Source organism: Ornithorhynchus anatinus, chromosome 1 (genome assembly GCF_004115215.2).
Source record: "Ornithorhynchus anatinus isolate Pmale09 chromosome 1, mOrnAna1.pri.v4, whole genome shotgun sequence".
NCBI lineage: Eukaryota > Metazoa > Chordata > Mammalia > Monotremata > Ornithorhynchidae > Ornithorhynchus > Ornithorhynchus anatinus.
Genome location: NC_041728.1, coordinates 11673510 through 11700527, shown reverse-complemented (window position 1 = coordinate 11700527; position 27018 = coordinate 11673510). Strand labels below are relative to the sequence as shown.

Sequence of the window (27018 nt, the reverse complement as noted above, 5' to 3'; positions counted from 1 at the left end):
CGGCTCTTCGTCCTGCAGAAACTCTCTGGGCATGTCACTCCCCTTCTTAAAAACCTCCGGTGGTTGCCTATCAACCTCCGCACGAAACAGAAACTTCTCACTCTAGGCTTCAAGGCTCTCCATCACCTCACTCCCTCCTACCTCTCCTCCCTTCTCTCTTCCTACTACCCACCCCGTAGGCGCCGCTCCTCTGCCACCCACCTCCTCACCGTCTCCCGTTCTCGCCTATCCCGCCGTCGATCCCCGGGCCACGTCCTCCCGCGGTCCTGGAATGCCCTCCCTCCTCACCTCCGCCAAACTAATTCTCTTCCCCTCTTCAAAACCCTACTTACAGCTCACCTCCAGGAGGCCTTCTCAGACCGAGCTCCCCCTTTTCCCTCTGCTCCCTTTGCTCCCCCTCTTCCCCCCCTTCACCTCCCCTCAGCTAAGCCCTCTCTTCCCCCCCTTTCCCTCTGCTCCTCCCCCTCTCCCTTCCCCTCCCCTCCCCTCAGCACTGTGCTCGTCTGCTCAATTGTATATATCTTCATTACCCTATTTATTTTGTTAATGAGATGTACATCACCTTGATTCTATTTATTCCTACTGTTTTTGTCTGTCTCCCCCAATTAGACTGTAAACCCGTCAAAGGGCAGGGACTGTGTCTATCTGTTACCGATTTGTACATTCCAAGCGCTTAGTACAGTGCTCTGCACATAGTAAGCGCTCAATAAATATTATTGAATGAATGAATGAATGCTGATGAAATACTGAAACTTAGGGAAGCTTTTAGGTTTTATAATTCTGGCCTAAAATTTATAGAGAACAAACTATTTGCTAACATCTCTCTGGTTTGAAAAAAGTAATCTAAGCAGTGTGTTGTAGTCGGTTATTTTTAAAATACTTTTTTTTCCCTCTTTTTACTCAAAACACTGTTATGCCATGAAGAAGGAAATTCAGAATAATGATGAAGATATGCAAGTGAACTCACTTTTAAATGAACACCAACAAGAAAATGTCTCCGATACTGGTATTGACATGCAACTTACTCAAATAAAAGATGCATTGAAAAAGCACATTTGTGAAGCTCAGGTAAGGAACAGATTATCAAACATCTGTTTATAAATGTGTGGATTTCTAATATTTCTACTATTATCTGTGACACACAATACATAGACAAAACCTCCTCATCAGTAGCGCCATCCCCAAACCCAAAGGCTTCTACCGGTGTACATACAGAAGCAGTATATAAACTGATGGTTCTCTACCGGTGTAGAGAAGCAGCGTGGCTCAGTGGAAATAGCCCAGAGTTGGGAGTCAGAGGTCATGGGTTCGAATCCCGGCTCTGCCACTTGTCAGCTCTGTGACTGTGGGCAAGTCACTTAAGTTCACTGTGCCTCAGTTACCTCATCTGTACAATGGGGGTTAACTGTGAGCCTCACGTGGGACAACCTGATTATCCTGTATCTACCCCAGTGCTTAGAACAGTGCTCTGCACATAGTGAGCGCTTAATAAATACCAACATTATTATTATACACCCCACTCACACAAACATATATGCAGTAGACCCTCACAAAAAGGGGTCTGTGGAGCTCCCGCCTTGTAGCGGAATGTTTTCACGGGAAAAAATGTGCTAGTGGTGAGAATTTACAGACTGACCATTTTAGAATGAGGGCTCCGCTGGGAGTAATACCCAGAGCCGGAGGCAGTTCCCCTGAGTTGTGGTGTGAAAGGTAGGACGGCAAAATGTGTTGGAGGGGACGCGCTTATCCCACCAGCCCAGTCTATCGGGCGGGTCCCCTGTTCTCCTCTCTCTGCTCCCTTCCTCCTGTGACTGACGGGAGAACAGGGCTCGCTTCCCTCCCGCAGCCGGACTGAGGCTGGACTACCCGGCTCGGGGAGCCTGACCTTGAGCCCGTGGATCTGGCAGCTCTGGGCATCGCCCCTTCTTCCCTTCTCACCGTGTAGAGAGTCCCTGCCCTCTTCCAGAGCCCCTCTCAACCATCCATCCCATTCATTCGTTCAGTTGTATTTATTGAGCGCTTACTGCTATTCGTTCATTCATAATAATGTTGGTATTAAGCGCTTACTGTGTGCAGAGCACTGTTCTAAGCGCTGGGGTAGATACAGGGTAATCAGGTTGTCCCACGTGAGGCTCACAGTTAATCCCCATTTTACAGATGAAGTAACTGAGACAGAGAAGTGAAGTGACTTGCCCACAGCCACACAGCTGACAAGTGGATGAGGCGGGCTTCGAATCCATAACCTCTGACACCCAAGACCGGACTCTTGCCACTGAGCCACACTGCTTCATTCGGTAGTATTTATTGAGCGCTTACTATGGGCAGAGCACTGTACTAAGCACTTGGAATGTACAATTTGGCATCAGAGACAGTCCCTGCCCAATGACGGGCTCACAGTCTAATCGGGGGAGACAGACGGACAAAAACAAGACAGCATAATCACGATAAATCGAATCGGGGATGTACACTTCATTAACAAAATAAATAGGGTAATAAAAATATCTACAAATGAGCACAGTGCTGAGGGGAGGGGAAAGGAGAGGGGGAGGAGCAGAGGGAAAGGGGGAAGGAGCAGAGAGGGAGCAGAAGGAAAAGGGGAAGCTCAGTCTGGGAAGGCCTCTTGGAGGAGGTGAGCTCTCTAATGATGATGATGATGGTATTAAGCGTTTACTATGTGCCAAGCACTGTTCTAAACACTGGAGGAGATACAAGGTAATTAGGTTATCCCACGTGCGACTCACAGTCTTAATCCCCATTTTACAGCTGAGACAACTGAGACACAGAGAAGATAAGTGACTTGCCCAGAGTCACAAAGCTGACAAGTGGTAGAATCGGGATTAGAGCCCACGACTTCTGACTCCCAAGCCCGGGCTCTTGCCGTGCTCAGCGCTTGGAAGGTACAGTTTGGCCACAGATAGAGACAATCCCTACCCAACAACGGGCTCACGGTCTAGAAGGGGGAGACAGACAACAAAACAAGTAGACAGGCATCAAGAGCATCGAAATAGAAAAATAATAATAAATATTTACAAATATACACAAGTGCTGAACCTCGAACTCCCACTGGCCAGCCAGCTAGTTCACAGTGTGCTAAGACTGCCTCTTTTCCCGGCCTCCTTCACCTCTCCAGCCGCACCACCTTATTTTTCACGTGAACATTCGTGACTAGTTCATAAATGCCAGTTACTCTAGTAAACGACGGCAACGTTAGAGGGACGTTGCGTGTATGTGATGCAAGGGAGTTTATATTTGGCGACGCTTCAGCATAACCAGTTTATAAGGTGATTCGTGAAATTCCAATTTTAGTGCTATATTTAAAGTAGTGCACCCGTTGCGTAGAGCAAACACGAAGTGATGATCTTCTCTGATATATATGTCCGTCCTGCTGCCTAGTTGAATGTACTGAATGCTCTACTATCTATGTATGTCATGATAGGTCGCCAGACTAACTCTCTTCCCCTCTTTAAAGCTCTACTGAGAGCTCACCTCCTCCGAGAGGCCTTCCCAGACTGAGCTTCCCCTTCTCCCTCTGCTCCCTCTCTGCTCCCCCTTCACCTCCCCTCAGCTAAGCCCCCTTTCCCCCCTTTCCCTCTGCTCCTCTCCCTCTCCCTTCCCCTCCCCTCAGCACTGTGCTATTTGTATATATTTTTAATCCGCTATTTATTTTGTTAATGAGGTGTACATCCCCTTGATTCTATTTATCATGATGATGATGTCTTGTTTTTGTCCGTCTCTCTCCCCAAATTAGACTATGAGCCCTTCATTGGACAGGGATCGTCTCTATCTGTTGCCGAATTGTACATTCCAAGCGATTAGCACAGTGCTCTGCACATAGTAAGCGCTCAATAAATACTATTGAATGAATGAATGAATGAATGAATAGTGTCCCAGGTCGATGCTAATGCTTATGGTTTTATATAAATCAGTTCATCTGAAACACCAAAGAGTCTGAGATTTAATATTTGGGATGGGGAACCGGTGAATAATTTGTAATAAATGTTGAAGGGTGCTTTCAATCCAGTCTTCATTTTCAATTTAATCATCTTTAAAAGGACAGGGAAACACCTCCCTCGACCCTTATGGATTTTACTTTCAGAGCAACTTGTGAATTGCAGGTTATGCCTGCAAAATATACTTTTGGAACACAGTTGAAAATGTACCTGCTCAATGAGACAGGTACTGTTCAGACACGTGCATATAATTTGAACCGCAATTTGAGCAAATTGGAAATTTTGGCCCCCAGATTTGATTTATATTTCATTTTGTAAAAGTTCTGTGAATGGTAGTTTGAAAGAACTATCTTTGAAAAGCTCAGAATCTTCCTGTCTCTCAGTTAAAGTTTTTGCCGGTTTCTCTGCGATGCTTTAAAATAATGCTCGTCTGCTGTAATTTCTGTAATATGTATCATTGGTCCTTCACAATACCATCAAATATGGTGGAAGGTACTGCATACAAGATAATTTCTCCTTGTTACCCTGTCTGTTGGCTAAAACAAATCCACCTTGTGTGGCAGTTTCAGGCTTGCAGTTAAGCAAGGGAAAGCCACTGTCCTGTCGATGACCACGGGATTGCCTGGTTAAAACTGAAACACCGCAATCTGATGCTTCCTCTGAAGCTCTTGACTTTGTCATCTAACCCATCTTCCAAATGTGGGACTGAAAAAAGAGGAGACTCCTGAAGCTTCCAAACCTCACCTCTGGATGTGCTGTAGCCCTGGAGTCCGTGTTGGGCAGACTTAAGGGAAAGGAAAGGCCTCTGGGTCCCAGTTATTAAACAGGGGCTGGATTACAGGACCCAGGTCCCTCCGCCCCCATTTTCTGGAGGGAAAAATTGCCGTATTTGGTTTTCAGAGTGTAGTTATGCAGGGCTTGTAATTGTTTTATTTGCCCATGTGCAGAATTCTTAGTGGGGAAAAAAATGGTTTCACGTATAAAGAGAGGCTTTCAGCCAAAGACACTGCTTAGCTTCTTCTTGCTGGACTCCGTGCGGAAGCAAGATCTCTGGGGAGTCCCCCAGATAGCAGAACAGCAGCAGCTGCCAGGATAAGTGAGAAGAGAGATTGCTCTTCTTGCTACCGATGGTGCCAACTCCCCAGATTTCACGGTTCTGCGGGTGGCACAAGTTAGTGGCCCAGGGATTCATAATCACAAACTCCAGGAACTTAAAGGAGCCGGAGCATCTTTTTCTTCTTCAGCTGCTCCACCTCTGGTTCAGGTGACGAGTCCTTTGCGGGTTTCCGGGGAGGTGTTTCTTAGGGGAGTAGGTACGAGGAGATGGGTGTAAAAAAAATATTTCAGAAATTGAAAATCACAAGATGTATAGTTTCGGGAAAATAGGTTGAAAACCCCACGTGTTAGAAAGTCTAAAGAGGCAAGATTAGCCCTGGGTTTTTTTCGAGTTGATCGTGATCAAGTGTTATTTGAGTCATCCCCGTCCAGTTGAAGTGAAGGACTGAGCCATCGTGCAATAGCTTGGCTCCAATTAGTGTAGGTCGATTATTCAGGCTTCAAGTCATTTCTGAAACTCAGACAGTTGGGCTTCAGAATTAGAGTTTGAGAGTCTAAGAAGTTATGTCTACCAGTTGAGCACCAGCTTCGAAAGCTCTCTTGCATTTATGTATTATAACTTTTGAGGCAGTTTTACAGCTTTGTGCATCGGTTGCATTTGTAAGTCTCATACTGTTCCTCTGTTTCGCTGTTATTCCTTTTTAGGCTGTCAGATGTAACTTTGGTGCAGATAAAATATCCGAACCGCCCAGAGAGGTAAGGCTCGTTTTTTGCTTACCTTCGTCGTGTCCTGTAATTTGAAAAATATGCTATCTTTGACAGCCTAACGAGTTTAATATTAAATAGGTTTTCAGGAACTTACCATTAAAGGAGGAATAATAAAGAAAATGTGTTCCGCTGAGGCTGAATAGAAGCGTATGTGGTTATAATGGGCTTTAAGATGGTGTAAATAATGCTAGTAACTCATTCACGCATTCCTGGGTACGCCATGCTCTACCGATAGTGTGAGCTGCTCCCTTTCTGGGTGTTATAATTATATCTGTTTCCTCATCTGTAGAATGGGTATCAAAGTTTTGTTCTCCCAGACTGTAAGACCTATGTGGGACAGGGACTGGGTCTGACCTGATTAGCTACCCCAGCACTTAGAACAGTGTTTATCCCATTGTAAGCATTTAACAAATGCCAAAATGATAATAATAATAATAAATACCTGTTCTCCCTCTCTGTTGAGCCCCATGTGGGCCACGTTCCGTGTCCAACCTAATTAACTTGTATCTACCTCGGCGCTTAGTTCCGGGGCAGGCACATAGTAGTGTACATATTTATTCTATTTATTTTATTAATGATGTCTTTAGATCTATAATTCTCTTTATATTGATGCTGTTGATGCCTGTTTACTTGTTTTGATGTCTGTCTCCCCCCTTCTAGACTGTGAGCCCGTTGTTGGGTAGGGATTGTCTCTCTCTGTTGCTGAACTGTACTTTCCAAGTGCACACAGTAAGCGCTCAGTAAATATGATATTGAGTGAACGAATGCTTAACAATCGCGATCATGATTATTGGACGGTAATATAGCTTGAGTCAGAATGCTTAGGTTTGACGTTCCCATCACTCGCTCTGGTCACGATATAGTTTGAGTACAGATGGGAATAGTTGCAGCTGTCTACTCTGAATTAAATATTACTTTCTAGAATGGTGTCATGATCACATGCGTAGGCTTTGTTTCTAGTACAGTGATACTCCTATTATGCGCCGCCTGGGATCCCAGCAGGTGAAAGGCACAACTCTGTTCTCAACTCTTAGCGTGTGTTCAGAATTTCTTGGTTTCCATTAAAATTTTCATCTAGTTTCCAAGAACTGTTTTATGGCTCTTTAATGTAATACATATGTCGTATTTTTTATATTCCTTCTCTTTCAAAGTGTCATCTATGAAACAATCCAACCAGAGAAAGCAATTTTTTCCTGCATAAAGTATTTTTAATAATTGCAGATGTTACCCTTGTCTGTTGTGAGCTGTGTTTATTTATAATAGTGCTCTCCCTTGATGCAATGTCTGTGAACTTTCCATTTTTATATTTTTAAGAACAAGAATAAATTTGAAACACATGAGTAACACAAGTTCTGTTTCTCTGGTCCAGTTGCTTGGACTGTAGGAACTTAAATGCCATTACGGGGCTTGACCAGCGGTCCATCTAACCCAGTACTTTGTGTCCAACAAGAGCAGTAGGATGCTTGGAGAAACAGGTGTGATGGTTGCCCTGCTTTAAATAAATAAATAAATGGTATTTGTTAAGCGCTTACTATGTGCAAAGCACCGTTCTAAGCACTGGGGGATATAAGGTGATCAGGTTGTCCCACGTGGGGCTCACAGTTTTAATCCTCATTATACAGATGAAGTAACTGAGGCACAGAGAAGTTAAGTGACTTGCCCAAAGTCACACAGTTGGCAAGCAGCAGAGCTGGGATTAGAACTCACAACCTCTGCCTTCCAATCCCGGGCTCTTTCCACTGAGCCACACTTTACTGTTGCATCAGAAAAGATGAATATTACATTGCCAGAAAAGTTGAATTGTAGCCCTGGCAGAGTATTTTGGACTAATCTTGCTGATGGTCCTCGTGTATATTTTCATGTAAGCCATAGGCTACGCTAGTCTGCTGCCAGAACGTGACTTTTGGGGGAAGCATGCATTTTTGGTGACCCTTTCGGGGGATTGTAAATGCCGGTCTTAAAAAGACATGATGCTTACAAGTGGCCAGGAGTTGTTGTGTGTTTTTTTACCCGTAGAAATGGTGGTGTTTAAATCCTAAGCCAGCATAACAGGCCAAGTTCCTAAGACAAAAACTCAGATCCATGCTCACTTGACATTAATATTTATTTAGGAATATTCATATATTTTCACATTTCTTTTTAGAAAATACGTATTTAGCATTTATTTAGAATTAATTAAAAAGTGTGACCTACTTCTAAATAGGGTAGATACGATTAAATGAGTGGTTGTGATGTCATGCAGTATGTCCTAAGTCAGTTATTGTGGGAAAATGGATAAATACCTAAGAGCGATGTAACTCTTTCAAAAGCACCAATATTGGCAACAGTAGGCTCGCCGACAGATTTTATTTTATATTCTTGAGCGCTTTCGACTCGCTTAGGATGTAGGTGTCTTGTCTTGCACATCGCACCGCTGAAAAAAGTAAAATCTGTTTCAGAAATATCTAAACTGTGCTTAATTTATGTTTTCACACCCTTTATGTAACGGTAGGAATAGAAATAAATATAAATGCTTATTCCCTAAGGGTGCTGGTATATTTTGCCCAGAGATTTGTAATGCATTTGGTTTCTTTTTATCTTGTAGGGTACAGACTTCTTTTTTCCCAGGATTCTCTTTTGAACTAATCTTACCTGTTATTCGATAGCTCTTTTCTTTTTATGTAGTCATAGTGTCCTTCCTCCTATAGGTGAAAAATGTTGAAATTTCCAGAGGTGAATTCAGTATAATTGAAAATCTCATAGACGGACAGTTCTTTTCGGAAGCAATTGAGGAACTTGCCTCTCTGTCGTCGCATTTTGTCCCTCCTGTGTGCCTCCTCCATTCTCTTATAGAGAACATGCTTCAGGTGAGAGCGGAAGCCTGATGTGTTAATGTTCAGTGAATGTTAAAACTTAAAATCACTTGCACTTTTATCTGGCAGTCTCACTTATCGATAGTCTTTTGCCTCTCAAATGAAAATCTCAGGCCTATTTTCCATTGTTCCCATACTATACTCCCAGTAGAAGAAAGTAAACTCTATAGTTCCCAAGAGATATTTATTTTATGCTACTAAATTACACCTTTTTCAAGGTTAGTTTCTGATCCACTAGAATAGGATTTAGTAAATTAAAGCTGCAAACCATTTTTCAGGTAAAGTGCGTAAAAAAAAAAAAATTGGATACTCAGTGTGGGACTGTGGGCAACTCACTTAACTTCTCTGTGCCTCAGTTACCTCATCGGTAAAATGGGGATTAAGACAGTAAGCCTCACGTGGGACGACCCGATTACCCTCTATCGACCCCAGCGCTTAGAACAGTGCTCTGCACATAGTAAGCGCTTAACAAATACCAACGTTATTATTATTATTTGGTTAGTTTGGTGATAATCGCTGATCTCGGGGAATCAGTCGTGGTCAGTTTCAGAACTAAAGACTTTCTGTGTATCGGACTATCTCCAAAATGTAGGTGGGCCATATCAGTCCCAGAAAATAGAACATAACTTGGATCATCAACTGCCTGCAAATTTGGGCCTAAACTAATTCAGTCAATCCATCTAGAGACATTGAAAGCATACGCCCTCCGAGAGGCCTTCTCCAACTAAGCCCTCATCTCCTTCGTCCTTCTGTGTCACTCCTGCACCTACTCACCTCTCCTGCAGCACTTAGATACATATCCATAATTTATTTATCTTCATTTTTGTCTCCCCTACTAGACTATGAGCTCTTTGTGGGTGGGGAGCACAGAGAAGCAGCGTGGCTCAGTGGAAAGGGCCTGGGCTTGTGAGTCAGAGGTCATGGGTTCGAATCCCGGCCCTGCCATCTGTCAGCTGTGTGACTGTGGGCAAGTCACTTAGCTTCTCTGTGCCTCAGTTACCTCATCTGTAAAATGGGGATTAAGACCGTGAGCCTCACGTGGGGCAACCTGATTATCCTGTATCTACCCCAGCGCTTAGAACAGTGCTCAGCACATAGTAAGCGCTAAACAAATACCAACATTATCATTATCTACAAACTCTTCACACTGAACTCTCCTAAACTCTTAGCACTGTGCTGTCAAGACAGTAAGGGCTCAATAAAGACTATTGATTGATTGACAGAGCATTCCTTCCTCCAACTGGAAACATTTATCCATGAACAGTTTCAGGCTTTTTTAAATAGGTGATTTGGAGCTAGTCTTTACTGAACTGTAGAAGGAGAAGCTGTTCAATCTGTTTTGGTGAAGGGGACAGACACCTGTCATAATCACTGGTCAGAAATTTCAAGCTACATGATTAGATGGTTCTTTTTATCTTTCCTTGTCCCCATTATTGGGGAAGAGCAGGAAGGATGAAGCCTTTAACCATGTTAGTTGTTTAGATGATTACTTGAACTACCTTGATTTATTCATTCAGTCATATTTATTGAGCACTTACTGTGTGCAGAGCACTATACTAAGCACTTGGGAGAGTACAGTACATTAAGCCGTGACTGTGGAAACTTGGGAAACTGGGGGAGGAAGTAGACCAAAGGGAAACGAGTCAAGAGTAGGTTCAACAGTTTAAGGTTCTTGGGCAAAAAATATAACACTGCTTCTCAGACCTCATCAGTCGTGTTTATTGTGTGCAGCGCATCAAATTGAGTGCTTGGATGCGCACAATAAAAGTAAAGAAATGGTGGTATTTAAGCGCTTACTATGTGCAAAGCACTGTCCTAAGCGCTGGAGGATACAAGGTGATCAGGTTGTCCCATGTGGGGCTCCCAGTTTTAATCCCCATTTTACAGATGAGGTAACTGGGGCACAGAGAAGTTAAGTGACCTACCCAAAGTCACATAGCTGGCAAGCAGCAGAGCTGGGATTAGAACCCACGACCTCTGAATCCCAAGCCTGGGCTCTTTCCACTGAGCCACGCTGCTTCCCTGTTATAACAGAGTTGGTAGATACGTTCCCTGCCCATACTCTTACACTTCCATAAGACGAGGTGAGAGCCTGAAACGTAATTTTCAGACACTGATCTTATTTTTTTTTTAATCTGTGTGGCCCTGCTGTTTGTAAAGTCTTGGGAGGGAAGAGATTGTCTTTAACCTCTAGTGTTCTCTCCCAAGTGATTAGTCCCCTGTTCCACATATAGTTGTGGCTCAGTAAATTTCATTGATATTAATAAGATAATCATTTTGAGTCTGGTACAAAATTCACCTTTTCCTATATGAAACCGGAGGTTACATTCCACAGAGATGAATAGTGCATTTTTCCAACTGTCCCCCCAATATAGAGTGAGCACCCCTAACAGGCTTTTTCGTGGTCATTTACTGTGCCTGAAATGTTGACAAAACATTTTTTCCCTAAATTTTAAGGAAAAAATACATATTGTTTGCATTTAGTTCATTTAGATTGCAAAACCTTCTTTGCAGGCCCTCTTTATTTTCCCTTAAAAATGCACCGTTCGCACCCAGTATCAATTATTGTATTAAACTTTGGCCGTTACTAACCCAGTATTTCTTTTGTGTTTTTATGACAGAATAATGTAGACACATCGTATGTTCGATATTTTGATGTTTTATCAACTCTACTTCATCTCCATCCTCCGTGGAAGTCCACTTCTATGTTGAGTTATTATTTGGAGTTTTTTCAGTGTCCAGTTTGTATGGAAGGAACGTGGTCCCTGATAGAAGCACTTGTGAGGTAAGGGACTTGAAAAGTTGTTGGAGATGCAAAGAAAGTTTCTATCTCAGTGGGAAAATCAATTTGCATTCCCTAAACTCAAAGGGTATAGTTACGGTATGGTATTTAGGCGTATTTATATTTATGGTAGGGTATTTAGTTTATGGTATGTGTTAACCACTCTCTATGGGCCGGGCACTGTGCTGAGCGCCAGGGTGGATTCAAGCAAATCGGGTTGGACACGGTCCCTTGTCCCTCGCGGGGCTCACGGTCTCAATGCCCATTTTATAGATGAGGTAACTTAGGGCCAGAGAAATGAAGTGATTTGCCCAAGGTCAAGCAGCAGACAAGTGGTGGAGCTGGGATTAGAACCCCTGACCTTCTGACTCCCAGGCCCGTGCTGTATCCGCTACGCCGTGCTGCTCCTACGGGTTAAGCCTGGGGTGAGGTATGAGCCCTGCCTGATGCTTCCCTTCAGACTCTTTTATCTGGGACTAATAGGTTCCTCCAGAGAGAGAGCGCCTCGATCTGTTGGGCGCGATCCCAGAAAATGCCTTGAAGTGTCGGCTTCCTCCCATTCCCCCTATGCCATGGGCCAAAGTCCCCTTTTCAGCCTTAGTAAATGCAGGTGTAGTTTGGTGTATAAATGGGAGAGACTCTGAGTATCTCACTGGGTGAACCCACCTTGACTGTGCCAGGTGAGGCCTCCTCACTTGAATTCCCCTCACAAGAAAAGGAATCAGTGGCAAGCAGAGAGACTCAGCTTTCCAGTATGTGTATTTTTGTTCTTCCTCTTACTTCCACTATTCGTAAGTCATTTTTCTGTTGCCTTCAATTGTAAGCATCTTGAGGGCAATAATCATGACTTCTGTTACACTTTCCCAAGTACACCATATAGTAGTCCGAATGCATCAGGCACTCACTAAATAATTCAATAGTATTGAGCACTTACTATGTGCAGAGCACTGTACTAAGCGCTTGGAATGTACAATTCGGCAACAGATAGAGACAATCCCTGCCCATTGACGGGCTCACAGTCTAACCGGGGGAGACAGACGGACAAAAACAAGACAATAGCGATAAATAGAATCAAGGGGATGGACACTTCGTTGAAATAAATAGGGTAATAAAAATATATACAAATGAGCACAGTGCTGAGGGGAGGGGAAGGGAGGGGGGAGGAGCAGAGGGAAAGGGGGGAAGGGGGCTTAGCTGAGGGGAGGTGAAGGGGGAGCAGAGAGGGAGCAGAGGGAAAAGGGGAAGCTCAGTCTGGGAAGGCCTCTGGAGGAGGTGAGCTCTCAGTAGGGTTTTGAAGAGGGGAAGAGAGTTTGGCGGAGGTGAGGAGGGAGGGCGTTCCGGGACAGCGGGAGGACGTGGGCCGGGGGACGACGGCGGGATAGGCGAGAACGGGGGACGGTGAGGAGGTGATACGGATTGATCTGATTGATTACCCTCCCATTTGCATGTCCCCCTCTGGGTTCATCATTCAGCAAGAAGCAGTGAGGCTTAGTGAAAAGAGCCCACAGGCTTGGGAATCAGAAGACCTGGGTTCTAATCCTAGCTCCACCACTCGTCTCATCTGTGACCTTGGGCTTCAGTTACTTCATCTGTAAAATGGGGATTAAGACTGAGTCCCCTGTGGGACAGGGACTGTGTCCAACCCAGTTATCTTAACTTGACCACCCATAGGTAGAGTAACCTATAGCATGGCTTGGTGGAAAGACCCCGGACTTGGGAGTCAGAGGACATGGGTTTTTGTCTGCTGTGTGACCTTGGGCCAGCCGCTTCACTTCTCTGTGCCTCAGTTACCTCGCCTGGAAAATGAGGATTAAGACTGTGAGCCCCACGGGGGACAACCTGATTACCTTGTATCTACCCCAGCGCCTAGAACAGTGCTCGGCACATAGTAAGTGCTTAACAGATACCATCATTATTATTATTATTATCGCCTCCTGGAACTTTATGGGACAGCTAAATTACAAATCAGTTATCGGGGTCCTGGTCTACTAATAATTTTTAATGCTTCGTTTTATGGTATTTGAGCACTTACTATGTGCCAGGCATTGTACTAAGCGCTGGGGTAATTATAAGAGGATTGGGGTGGACACAATCCTTGTCCCCTATAGGGCTCAAAGTCTTAATCCCCATTTTCCAGATATAAGGATATAAAGACCTTTTATAAGATCTGTGAAATATAAAGGCCTACTTTAAATTAGATGCTTTTCCAAAAAATTAATAGGAATGATGCTAATAAGGTCTTCCTATTAACCAAACACTGGGATAGATGCAAGATAATTTGATCTGAATCAGTCCCTGCCCTACACAGGGTGCAGAGGCTAAGATGTTGATGTGTTGATTAATCCTTTGGATCCTATAGTTCATGGGTTTTTTCTGTTTCAGGTCTTGCCTCTTCAATGAAATATTTTGTCATTCAGTTCCAGAAACTGTCATGGAGGCCAAGGTGCTTCACAAAATACTGCTGAAATTTTTCTTTAATTTAGTGAAGGGTGAAGTACAAGCTTTGAGTAGAAAGTAAGTTTGGTTAGGAAACTTTCCGTTGCCATCATTCTTCAGTATCACTTTTCTGTTTTCATTTCTGTTTTTGGAAAATTATATTTTTATTTCCATCTAAGCTAGTTTTTAACATTCTAAAGAGTATTGTCATTGTGGGGGGTATTCAGTCACCTATACAACTATGATTTATATATTCTTTTTCTGTCTTCCCATTTCCCATTTGTATTTTCACTGTTATACATTTGGTAGGTGTTTAATTCTGTATCATATAGGTGTGAGGTTTTCCATTTTTCATTTCTTAATTTTTTTATTCTTTAGTAATTGGATGCTTAAGTGGAAAACCTACTTGGTATAATACCCATTAGTTTATATTTGTATGGCTTGCTAGTGATGAAATTTGTCTTTCCAAATTGATCAATGAACAGGCGGTAATAGATGTTCATTGATGGCTGTTTTAGAGACCAAAAATTTCTTATTTTCCATCTTTTTCTGCCCTATAATTGTATTTTTATAATAACTCAGTGTGTTATTTTGACTGTCATTGCCATCATTATTTAAATAGCATTATTCATCGAAAATAGTATATAATCCTTCTATACTTAAAATTTGCCAAAGCTTTTTTGTGTTTTGACAGGAGACACAATGTTATCTGACTAATAAGTGCAGTAATCAAATTGACTTTAAACTTTAAGTTCTTTTTCTTTTCTTTTTATCCTTAGGTTGGCTGAACAGACAGATTCTTGGAGCCTCAAAGTCAAACCACAATCTATTCTTCTTGAAACCTTTTGGATGGGGAATGAAACCTCAGTGCTTTTAACAAAACCAATAAGCCTGCTTTGGGACTGGGTCATTCATTCCCATAAAGAAAATTACAGAAAGAATGATGTGAGTAGGATTAACCTATTTAGAGAAGTAGACTCTGAAATATGTTTAGATCACATTCCTTTTTCACTCACTTTGGTTGCTTCCCAAATTCATATTCATAAAATGAGGTCTTGTCTAATTTTAGAATGAAAGAATGTACAGAAACTAGTTTATAGTTTCTGGTTGCAGGTTTTGGACAATAATCCAAAGCTGTTGCTGCTGGTCATGTCCAGCCTCTTGCTACGCGGCAATTTGGGATAAATGAAAAATTCACTTAATCGATATAAATTTCTTTGGTGGTTAGCAAAGTTAACTAGACCTCATGTTTTTGAAAGTGATTTGTGGGACTAAGTAGTCAATGATTAATACTAATTTGGGCTTTCCAGTATCTAACAGAGGCCCTGAAGATCTAAAAGTAGTGCAGGCAACATCGTCAAAGGTGTAATGAGGAAAATAATTTTCATGTTTTCAAGGCAGAGGTCTTAGAGTTTTTGATAGTATCTCCGGTTCTTAACCTCTGTATAGAATTTCGTTGTTCCCTCTGGCTTATTTTTTGTGTTTATGCATTTAATATTTACTATTCCTAAACTTGGTTTGTTTTTTGAATTTACTAGATAAATTCCTAAATATTTTACTTGACTCAAGTTCTTCTCCTATAGTCATAATTGTTTCCATTCTCCAAAAAGTCAGCAAGACTGATCTGTGTCTGGGTATTTTCTTAAACCCCTTTTTGTTGAAATCAGTTGTGTTGGCTCCATCTCATTCTTGGGTTTTACCGATTTGAATATTTTAAACTTCTTAATCCCATGTTTTTACAAACCTCTTGATTTAGGTTCATTCTCAAACGAATATGCTCAACCTTAATCTTGGAACCTTTTCCTACTGGGCAAGAAAAGTGAGAGAGATTTTTTTTTAATACATATTCATTGCTTTTCCAATAGTTTTTCAGGACTTTAGGAGACCTTTTTTTTTATTTAAAGTTATCCTTTAAGCACTTGATATTCACCATACCGTCAGACCCATAGCACTCTTGTGTACATATATCCTTACATTCTACCATTTCCCCTATAATGTGTTTTAATATCTGATCCCCCTCACTCGATATTAGCTCTCTGTGGCCAGGGATGGTGTCTACCAACTCCATCATATTGTCTGTTCCCAAGTGCTTAGCTCAGTGCTGTGATAAAAGTAAGAGCTCAAGAGGTGCATAGAAAAATGCTCTGCACTTTTTAAGCGCTCAGTAAATACGATTGAATAAATCTTAATCATTTTTAGATGCTTCTGATTTTGAATTTTGAATTAGCTTTTTTGCTACTGGTGAAACGCATATCTAAGAAATGCCAGTTTTTTTAATTCCTTCCATTCCAAATATGTTTGTTAATCCCCATTTCACGAAGGAATAATGCAAACTCCCAAAGAACCAAAAACTAGTCTGCTTTAGTTTCTCTTCTTTTTCAAGCTCATTCCCTCCCTCTAGACTGTAATCTCATTGTGGGCCCCTGCCAACTGTGTTATAGTGAGTGCTCCCCAGCGCTTAGTAAAGTGCTCTGTGTACAGTAAGCACTCAATAAATATGATTGAGAATATATCCCTCTAATCCGTATAAATCTCCATTTCTCTCTGCCTTTCACACCTCCTAACCATTGGATTAAAGGTTCTTGACCTGCTGCCTCCTAATTTACCCCTCTCACACGGGCAGGGAACATGTCTACTAACCCTGTGGTAGTGTATTCTCCAAGCGCTTAGTACAGTGCTCTACACAAGGTAAGTGCCCAATAAAGACCACCGATTGGTTATCCTACCCAAGCTGGCCTCCTTTGCTCTGCAAATTTTCTAACTGCATCCGCCTTTTATCTCTTCCCACTGGCTGCCTGTGCCTTCGCCCCACATCCATAGTCCTCTAAAATTCCACTTGTTCCAAGTAGGACATTCCTTAATTAATACCCAACTTCTAGGTTATATTTTCCCATCAGCCATATCTACTTACGTTAGTACTTATTTTAGTTTCTATCATGGTTATCTTACCCTTATTTTTTTACCTGCTTCTACCGATATCCATTAAAACTGGAGAGGGAGGGGACTATTAAGCTATTATGGCTTAGCAGTTCCTCTGCTTAATGGCTAACAAATCCCCTTCTCTAATATGCCATTTCCCAGAGTAAGTAGCCCTCTTAGTCTGTGACTCTGGCCTTAAAAGCAGGTATAGTGGGACAAAAGAATATTTCACGTCCCTGAACGATGTTTTCAGTGTAACTGGAACTTAAAGACATTCAGATTTTAAAATCGGAAGGCTACCGGATATAGTCGGTAATTTCCTTATAGATTAGTCATGAATTGCTCCCTCAGCTTATAAAAGTTTTTCATTTATTTTCAACTGCAAAAATCATTAGGATAAAAGGCCTTTTCTCCAATGGGTGAGTTTCTTTGTTTCAGTTTGACTGTATTTGGTTGTAACTACTCATTTTATCCGAAGACAGTATTGACCGCAGCTTTTTTCCCAACTTCCTGAATCACAGGACTACTTCCAATATAAAAACGCTTAGAAAACAGACTAACGTTGTTACTAGAAGCTTGGATTATTTTTGCTTATTTAGCCTCAGGATTTTTATGATAATTTTTAAGGTCAATATATTTGGGAGGTGCCAACTAGGTCGTAGCATCTATTTTGTAAACAGTTTCAACCATCCCAAGACGGTCTTTTATTTCTGAAGTTAGTAGTTTTTTTATTAAATGTTTTTCCTCTAAAATTCTCTTACCCTTCATCCCGTCCTTTTGGCAGCTTTCATTTTCAAGCATTCCATGCATGTTCAGACATCTTTTTCTGTAGCAGTAAAGCATTTTCTTTCATGATCTCTAGCTTCGAAGCATTCAATTTAAGTCATTAGCTAAACAGAAGTCCTCAGTTTATGCTAATGTTGTTTTGTCATAGCGTCAATCAGCCAGCCTTGCCCGATGACATTGTGGTAGTGAATTTCATTGTCATGCATCTGAGAATACGCTGGGCTTTCCTTGGTTAGAGGGCAGAGGTGGGATATGTCTCATTTGTGGAGGAGTTGCAAATTTAGCATGGCCATCAACCACAATGCTTAGTAGACTGTATACTTGGGACATCTTTAGAAGGTCTTTTCTTTCTCTCCCGTATTCAGGGATACCCTATGCTGTGGTAGGGAAATGAATGACTGAGAAAAGGGAGGTCATCTACATAAGCCCTTCAAGAAATCGAAATTGAAATGTTCAGTGTTCGAGGTTTTCTTCGTTTGACCCATTTTCACTTTTTTTGACTGCTTATCTAATGAAAATAACCACAGATAATTCTTACCCATACCTAATTTCTGATATTATCTATTCTCCATGATGCTTAAGCTTGTCCGGGAAATAAAAAGGAAATAAACACAACTTTAAAAGCCATGTTCAACTGCTGGTACTTTGAAAAAAAGGATGCCCATTTATCAGGCTGCTCATTAACAAGTGCCGGCAGAATCACTGTCAGCAAATTTCAAGGAGTCTCTTCTTTCTTTATTGTTTGGTGAATTTACTCTGCCTCTTTATCTATGCTCTTCATGTAGTGATCGATCAAATTTGGTGGTAGCTATCCTTCCAGTAGTCTAAGAAAAATTTTCTTGCTGATGAGGTTTCCGTTATTTTTTCCTGGAAAGAACATCAAATGCATTCATAAAATGTGTTCTATCTGCAGTAGCATCTAAATGATAATTATACATTGTAAACATGAGTGCCAGGTAACCTGACTGAGACCTCAAAATTTTTTGTGGCCTTGTTATGTGCCGAGCACTGTGTTAAGTAAATCAGGTGACTACAGGATAATCGGATCACTGTTCCTATTGGTGTGGAGTCCACCACCTAACGTGAGGTTGGAGTTAAAATAAAACCAAGCTGATTTGTGTTTTCTTGAATGCAGATCAATAGCGTCAGTCACAAACACTATCATTATTATTATTAGTATGTAATGTGATATTATTAACGAGACATTCGGTACGTTAGGTGTAATTTCAGCAAAGTTTGTTACCCCTATCTAAGTCTGTTGGCATACTCCTCTCTTTCTATCTACATTGCTGTTTTAGAGAAGCAGCATAGCTCAGTGGAAAGAGCACAGTCTTGGGAGTCAGAGGTCATGGGTTTGAATCCCAGCTCTGCCACATGCCAGCTGTGTGACTGTGGGCAAGTCACTTCACTGCTCTGTGCCTCAGTTACCTCAACTGTAAAATGGGGATTAAGACCTCTCGTGGGACAACCTGATTAGCCTGTATCTCCCCCAGCGCTTAGAACAGTGCTCTGCACATAGTAAGCACTTAACAAATACCAACATTATTATTATCTTTTTTCCCTTTCCCTTAGAACACTCACTGAGTAGGGACATAGTGATGCATAGATTCCTCTCATATAATTCTCAGTAGATAATACAGAACTAATCTCAAGTATTCAAAAAGAAAGATAGCACGGCTAAAAAATGTAATCAAAACTTGCTGTAGAGAATGGACTTCTTTCACTGACTTCACTACTTGCACTCTGGCAACTGTCTCCTTTAGTTTTGCAACACTGTCATAACGACGGTGTGTACGCTGGTAGTTGAACTGGCATCCTGAAGAAGTGCTTCAGTATTTAATTTCTAGACCTTACCTAGAGGAGATCATCTGCCTAGGGCAGACAGAGCAGTTCGGGATACTTAGGCCTTCTGCAGGTGTAGGGAACTATACATTGTATAACGCTCACCTTTGGTCGCAAGGAGTCAGCGGGGAAGATTGTCTTGGTCTCTGCTTCCGTAGAACAGTTAGGATTGTCAGTTTGCAGAATGGTTTTGTCAAAGCCTTCCTATAGGGTGGCATGTTATTTCCGTGTCTTGGTTAGACACACAGCATAGTAATTCTCAAGGAAATGCTATCTACTTGCGGGGGAGGCGTAGCGTTTCTGAAATTTAAAGGAAATAAACTAAGTTTTGAAACAGTACTTTCCCTTAAACTTATAAACGTAAATAGAATGAAAAAGTGGAATTTGATTAAGATTTGGTTTTACACTTCATTTTCTTTTTAAAGAAGTGTTTTTAAAAGTTTATTTAAAGCGAGTAAATGGCTTCACAATTTTACTCTGTAACCAGCTCCTGTTAATCATTCAGACACAACACTGAACCTCCTCTTGACCTCCCTTTATAATTAACACTGAAGTTTGTGGGAAGGGTAAACAGTCTGAAAAAAAAAAAACAAAAACAAACCCCAGAAGAGGACGTTTGTGTGACTTTTAAAAAATCCACTCTGGAAATCCTTGTTTTGTCACAACTATACAGTAGTGGAATTAACATAGGAAACTATTTCATCTTTGTTTTACATAACTGTGTATAACATGTATATACATATATATTCATCTAAGGTCTTCAAGCTTGAGGTATCCTACCTGTTAACAGGAATTCTTGGAGCAGCGGTAGATTATTGGATTTTCCTAGGGCTCAGGATGGATAGAAATGTGATGCGTCACGTCACTCAAGACCTGGGAAATCACATTGCTCTATCTTGTGACGGTGAGTATGTCCGTGAGTAGATTCTGGATGCGTGTCTTGGACCCAATTCTAGGATTTAACTTGCTCCTTTAGGTTGAGCTCACTGAAATCCGTGACTAGAAGAAAATCCTTGGTTGATTGTCGCAGGGAGCCTGTTGTCAGATTCTGCTTGATCTTAACGCTTGGTAAAGATCCAAGCTTTTAAAAGTATGCTGCCTCTTGAAAACATTATTTGGATCTTAGGGAAAATGACAGTGGAAACCAACGCGTGAAAGGAAGTACAGATTGTCCCTGGGTTCCGGACAATCACGATACATAAAATCCAAAGTTGTGTTACGCACTAATTGCTGATGGTAGTGTAGGATCCTTAAGGCACCGCCTGACGCTACTTCCAGTCGCTTCAGGAAAGAAAGCTCTCTCCGCGTCACCTCCTCCACTTGCCCCACCTCTGTTACATTGATTTCAAATTAGTGATTTGCAAGGGCCTCAGGAGGGGTAGCCCAAATTGAGATGGAAATGAAAGGGAGGGAGATGTCTTCCACCCTAATTCTGTGTTGCCCTACCTGATCTGTATGTGATATATCTATGATTCTATTTGTTTATTTTGATGGTATTGATGCCTGACGTTTTGTTTTGTTGTCTGTCTTCCCCTTGGAGACCCTGAGCCCGTTGTTGGGCAGGGATTATCTCTATCTGTTGCCGAATTGTGTGTTCCAAGTGCTTAGTACAGTGCTCTGCACACCGTAAGCGCTCAATAAATATGACAATGAATGAATGAATTTCTCATTCATTAACTCTGGCAGTGGCCTGCTGGGAAGTCACTGTCTCAGTTATGGACTGAACTGTTCCTGGGCTAAAAGTGAAGAAACCTGATGAATAGCTCACAACAGGTGACAGAGATGCTCGCAAGGAGGAACTTATAGTCGAATGGCATAGTAGTATGGCCAGAGCAAAGCGAGTGGCTTCCCGCCATTTGGGTTAAGGCGGCAAGGTGAGGACTCGGATACGTAGCCGAAAGGAATCCCGTTTTCTTGCCCCTTTTCTGCTGGAAGTGAAAACAAGGCCCTGGTGTTAAAAATAATAATAATAATAATAATAATGGGCGGAGTGATGTTTGGGGTACCGGAGGGTCACGATAACCCCTAACAAGGGATAACAGTGATGGTATTTGTTAAGCGCTTACTATGTGCAAAGCACTGTTCTAAGTGCTGGAGAGGATATAAAGTGATCAGGTTGTCCCACGTGGGATTCACAGTGTTCATCCCCATTTTCCAGATGAGGTAACTGAGGCACCGAGAAGTGAAGTGACTTGCCCAAAGTCACCCAGCTGACAAGCAGCGTAGCCGGGATTAGAACCCATGACCTCTGACTCCCAAGCCCGGGCTCTTTCCACTGAGCCACACTGCTTCTCTATGAGGGGATGAGGGGAGACTCAAGACAACTAGAGTGTATTTTTAAGTACCTTAAAGTGCTTAGTCGTCATGTCGAGGTTGGCTCTGGAGACCAAAAAAAACCCACGAAAAACCCAAATTAATTCATTACATTTAAGTGTGAGAAAATGTATCCCAGTTCGATGGCTCACATTGCCCACGTTTTTGAAGAACGTAAGTATCCTGGAGTAGACCTTACTGCCCTCCGCAGTCCTGTATGATTTATTCTGCTACACATGGGAGAGCAGTTTGTGTCAGAGTTGTCTGTGCATGTGGGTAAGCTTTGTGATTTGAGATGGTTGTACTTCATTATGCGAATTAAGGAGCAGTAGATTGTCATCTGCTTCATCAAGGAATCAGTATCATTTCTTGAACTCCTCTATCATTTAGGACCTTAATAGGGATGTTGAAAAAATAGTTAAGATAATAGTTCAGTACATTTTTCAGTACAGTAGAGTATATAGAGAAGCAGCGTGGCTCAGTGGAAAGAACCCGGGCTTGGAAGTCAGAGGTCACGAGTTTGAATCCCAGATCTGCCACTTGTCAGCTGGGTGGCTGTGGGCAAGTCATTTCACTTCTCTGTTCCTCACCTCATCTGTAAAATGGGGATGAAGACTGTGAGCCTCACGTGGGACAACCTGACTACCCTGTATCTCCCCCAGTGCTTAGAACAGTGCTCTGCACATAGTAAGCGCCTAACAAATACCAACATTATTATTATCCCTATGGCCTGGGAAAGTAATGTACTACACGGGACCATCATGGTCCGGGAAAGTGAGTGAAAATAAAAGTTAAGGCAGACAAGTCCTAAATAGGGGTAATTAAGTCCTTTTTCATTGGGTGTTCATTATGATTGATTATTGTATGCCTGCTTGATTAAGGTCATGTATCTTGATATCACTGTGAGGTCTTTTTTCTGAGTGTATTGGTTTTTCGAACCTCCAGTGAACCTATTTGATAACTTCAGTTCTGTGACATCTAGTAATTCACTTGTTAAAAACCTCTAATTCTGTCCAGTTACCAGTATCAAATGGCACATTTCCAAATATCTCCCTTCTTGTATTTGTATCTTCGAATTCCATGTACTGCATCTAAGTAAATATGAGTCTGGTTGGAAGTGTAAATTAGCAAGTTGAGAAGCACCATTTGAAAAAAATATTAATTTTAGAAGCCAGAGTCCTGCCCTGTTATCCTTAGTTTCAATCAAAGGTTGCGGTCTATACCCCATCTTCAATCTTTCCCACATTTAATTTTTTTTTTGGTGAGTGATGCTCTCCGTCAACAGGAGGATATAACGTTAAGTGCTGACTAAATTCACAAGGGAAAGCCTTACACATATTTTCAATTAGTCGAGGTGTGCCGAGTGCAAAAGCCCAATAAGCAGTAAGGCCAGTTGTGGACTATTCTCTCTCCTTTGCATATTTTTGCTTCTTCACAGTCTTCTGTTCCTTCACCGTCCTCACCCACAAAGACATACTCGGATATTGTCCAGCTCCGGTCACCCAAGAACTGGATGTCAGTCCCAGTCAGTGACCTGAATTCCTTCTTTCTGCGTTAATTTTTTACGCTAAATTCTAAATCCTTCGAGCAGGATTTTAAATCCTTCCATGTCTCTTACGGTTAAACTATGTAAATTCACCCTGGATTCATTTGATGTGTTCATCAGTTTGAACATGTCCAAACTCCATTCCGTACATTTCACCCATCTCAAGAGCTCTCATGGTTTTCCTCCTTTCCGATGCCCCCAGTAAAGTGGACTTATGAAATAGTGGGTACATCCTAGTTTTCACTAGCCTAAGGGCTGAACCATTTCATGAGGCCTTGTGCATCTCTGCACACTAAATAGCAAAAAGGGACTCACCTTTCCCTCTGATCCAGTAAATGGTACTAATGGCCCAGACATGGTGCATTTGTCATAGCTTTAAATAGAATAGAAAATTCTTATTTGGAAGATCTGGTCAATCACATTCAATTATTAATCCTCTGGGTTACCAGGCAGATGTATTTTTGAATCAGTTAAAAATGGGGCACCGCATCTTTGCGTTTCTGGGTTGGAGACAAAAATTATTTTCATCGGTGAGTGTGATGCCAGGATCTGTGCTTTGGGCATTAATAATATTTCAGAATACTAACGTAGAGGAGAAATGGGTTCAGGAATGAAGCAGACGGGCCCTCTGCAAAATGCAGTCTCATTTTTGCACTACAGAAGTTAGATTTGGGTATACGGCGTTTTTCTCCTTTCTCTTCTATTTCTCATTGAGCAGCGAGATGATTGCTGATTCTGTTGTAGAATTTCTCTGTTGAGTGACGCTAACGTTTCTCAGAGAAGTTCAGGTCATCATTTGACAGCTCTGCCCCACAGTTTTCTTATTTTTCAGTTCTTTCATATTCTCTTTTTTTTTTCCCCACCCTTCATGGGAAACCAGAGTTTTAGTGTTGTGTTAGACCTTGTTTTCAGGTACTCAATATTTGGTCATATTTTGTTGGGTCCTTCATTTCATTTCTGTGTCTGTGGTTTCATAGCTCTACTACAGTCCCTGGTGGTTTAGTGGTTAGGATTCACCGCCGCGGCCCAGGTTCGATTTCCGATCAGGGAACAATTTATTTGGGAAGCAGCGTGGCTCAGTGGAAAAGAGCCTGGGCTTCAGAGTCACAGGTCATGAGTTCGACTTCTGGCTCTGCCACTTGTCAGCTGTGTGACTGTGGGCAAGTCACTTCTCTGTGCCTCACTTACCTCATCTGTAAAATGGGGAATAGCTGTGAGCCTCACGTGGGACAACCTGATTACCCTGTGTCTACCCCAGCGCTTAGAACAGTGCTCTGCACATAGTAAGCGCTTAACAAATACCAACATTGTTATTATTATTACATGTCACTTTGAAGTGGGCTGATATTATGACCCATTTTTCTCCCCATGGTGCTTATGGCAGTTACCAAAAACCGGCCCTGATTTTCAGAGACACTGCTGGACAATAGAGACCATGCCTTGACATCTTTTTCACAGTGCCCTGAATCTTGTTTCCATATTTCTTAAAAATCTCAAGATCACTTTGCCCCTTTCTCGTGCCCTGGACTGCGTAGCTGTTCAGTACCCACAAGAAAGCTGGCAAGTCCTGTGCTTCGCGCGGCATAAAAGGCTATGGCACCAGTAGATTCGTTTCTTAAATTGGGCCCTATGTGGACCAAAGCTGAGGTGGCATAAGATCCTGGCCACAACGCCTCCCACCTTTGATCCAGAGAAGGGAGTGGTGTAAAGTAACGGAACTACTGTAGCAGCAGAAAGTACTATCTACTCACTCTACCGTGACCTCGTCTATCTCTCTGCCGAGCCCTTGCCCCCCATCCTCCTTTTGTCCTGGAACTACCTCCCTCTATGCATCTGAAGAACCACTACTCTCCCCACCTTCGAAGCCCTCCTAAAATCACATCTCCAAGAGATGATTAAGCCCTAATTCCCCCTATTCGCCTTCCTTTCGGCATCACTTATGCCCTTGCGTCTGTACACCCTAAGCACTTGATATTCACCCCACCCTCAACCCCGTAACACTTTTGAACACATCTTTATAAATCCCCTAAACCCCTTTTGGCAATTTATTTTAATGTCGCTCTCCTAGACTGTAAGTTCTTTGTGGGCAGGTAATATTTCTGCCAAGTCCGTTACACTATACTCTCCCAAATACTTAATCCAGTGCTCTGCACACTGTAACCACTCAGTAAATAATGATAATGGTGGTATTTGTTAAGCGCTTACTATGTGCAAAGCACTGTTCTAAGCGCTGAGGGGGATACAAGGTGATCAGGTTGTCCCACGTGGGGCTCACAGTTTTAATCCCCATTTTCCAGATGAGGTAACTGAGGCCCAGAGAAGTGAAGCGACTTGCCTAAAGTTACACAGCTGGCAAGCGGCGGAGCCGGGATTAGAACCCACGACCTCTGACTCCCAAGCCCGGGCTCTTTCCACTGAGCCACGCTGCTTCTCTTAACCCATTGATTGATTAATAGTACCACTCTTTAAATGTATCACTCCAATAACTCTGCTCCTCAGTTTCTTCTCTGTTAGTTTTTCTCCTTGTTTCAATCCGAATTTCATTTTCATTCCACTGGGACTGTTCTTACTAAGGTCCTCAAGGACATCATTCTGGCTAAACGTTAGGTCGGGGCCATTAGTTATTCCTGCCGGACTGGTGGGATGAGGCAGCCATTGATTCTGGGCTTCCCTTCAGGTCACATATCCTTGAATAATAATTTGGAAACTATGTTGTTTTGTTTTTGTTTTATTTGAAAATATTGGTGATACCGACTTAGAAATCGGCAGTTACAGGAATGAAACTTTATCTGGGTGTCAAGTGTTAGGGTCAGAGATCGTTGTCCCTGGTGGAAAAACACTCTCAAATTCACAATACGGTTTTTATGTTTATTTTTCAGGTTTTTCATCACAGGAGCTAGAGACTTTTATTTGTTCCCTGCCCTCTTCCTGGCTGCAAATGTTTGTTGCAGAAGCTGTCTTTAAACAGGCATGTGTATCGAAAGACATCATTATTTCTCCAGAGCCCATTTCTCTTCAAAAAATGGTATGTATCCTGGCACTTTGGTCCAGATCTATTTCATTGAGTTTCTGAATTTAATGTGATGAATGTGGTCACAAACCAGTCTTGAACTTGCATTTAATTACCTAAGTAATTAAATGCAGTTCATCCAAAGAATTGGACAGTGCTTTTCATGCAAAAATAAACTGTTTCAGATACCAATTTTGGTGGTGCTGGTGATAGCATTTTTGAGCATCCACATGGTGACCCGTGTGAAGTATGGAATTAATAAGTGACATGTTTCTGGTCTACGCGGGACTTAGAGAGACAAAGCTTAAAAAGAAAATTACAACTAGAGTGGTCAGAAGTATATAGGCATATGTAATCTTTTTACTAAGCCACACTGCTTTTCCTCATCCCTTAAAAGTGAGATGGTTCATGAGTGCCCTGAGGGTGGGTAAATATCAAGGTGCTTTAGGGGTAATAATAATAATGTTGGTATTTGTTAAGCGCTTCCAATGTGCCGAGCACCGTTCTAAGCGCTGGGGGAGATACAGGGTAATCAGGTCGTTCCACGTGGGGCTCACAGTCTTCATCCCCCTTTTACAGATGAGGTAACTGAGGCACAGAGAAGTGAAGTGACTTGCCTACAGTCACACAGCTGACAAGTGGCAGAGCTGGGATTCGAACCCATGACCTCTGACTCCCAAGCCCGGGCTCTTTCCACCGAGCCACGCTGCTTCTCTACTCAAATGCGTACTCAAATGCACGTGATGCAGAAGGGAGAA

The 27018-nt window shown here is 42.2% G+C and overlaps 1 protein-coding gene across 2 annotated transcripts in view; it reads left to right on the top strand.

The window, feature by feature from the left end:
- Nucleotides 1-27018, top strand: part of SLF1 (SMC5-SMC6 complex localization factor 1) — a 61691-nt gene that overhangs the window by 24162 nt on the left and 10511 nt on the right. For both annotated transcript variants that reach the window (XR_003761429.2, XM_029070208.2), the window contains exons 6-13: nt 925-1068; nt 5712-5762; nt 8462-8620; nt 11248-11411; nt 13791-13922; nt 14624-14789; nt 20148-20295; nt 26130-26275. Coding sequence is in view for 1 of the 2 variants with exons in the window: in XM_029070208.2 (XP_028926041.1) it covers nt 925-1068; nt 5712-5762; nt 8462-8620; nt 11248-11411; nt 13791-13922; nt 14624-14789; nt 20148-20295; nt 26130-26275 (1110 nt within the window). In the remaining variant the exon portion in view is untranslated. The remainder of the gene's footprint in view (nt 1-924; nt 1069-5711; nt 5763-8461; nt 8621-11247; nt 11412-13790; nt 13923-14623; nt 14790-20147; nt 20296-26129; nt 26276-27018) is intronic.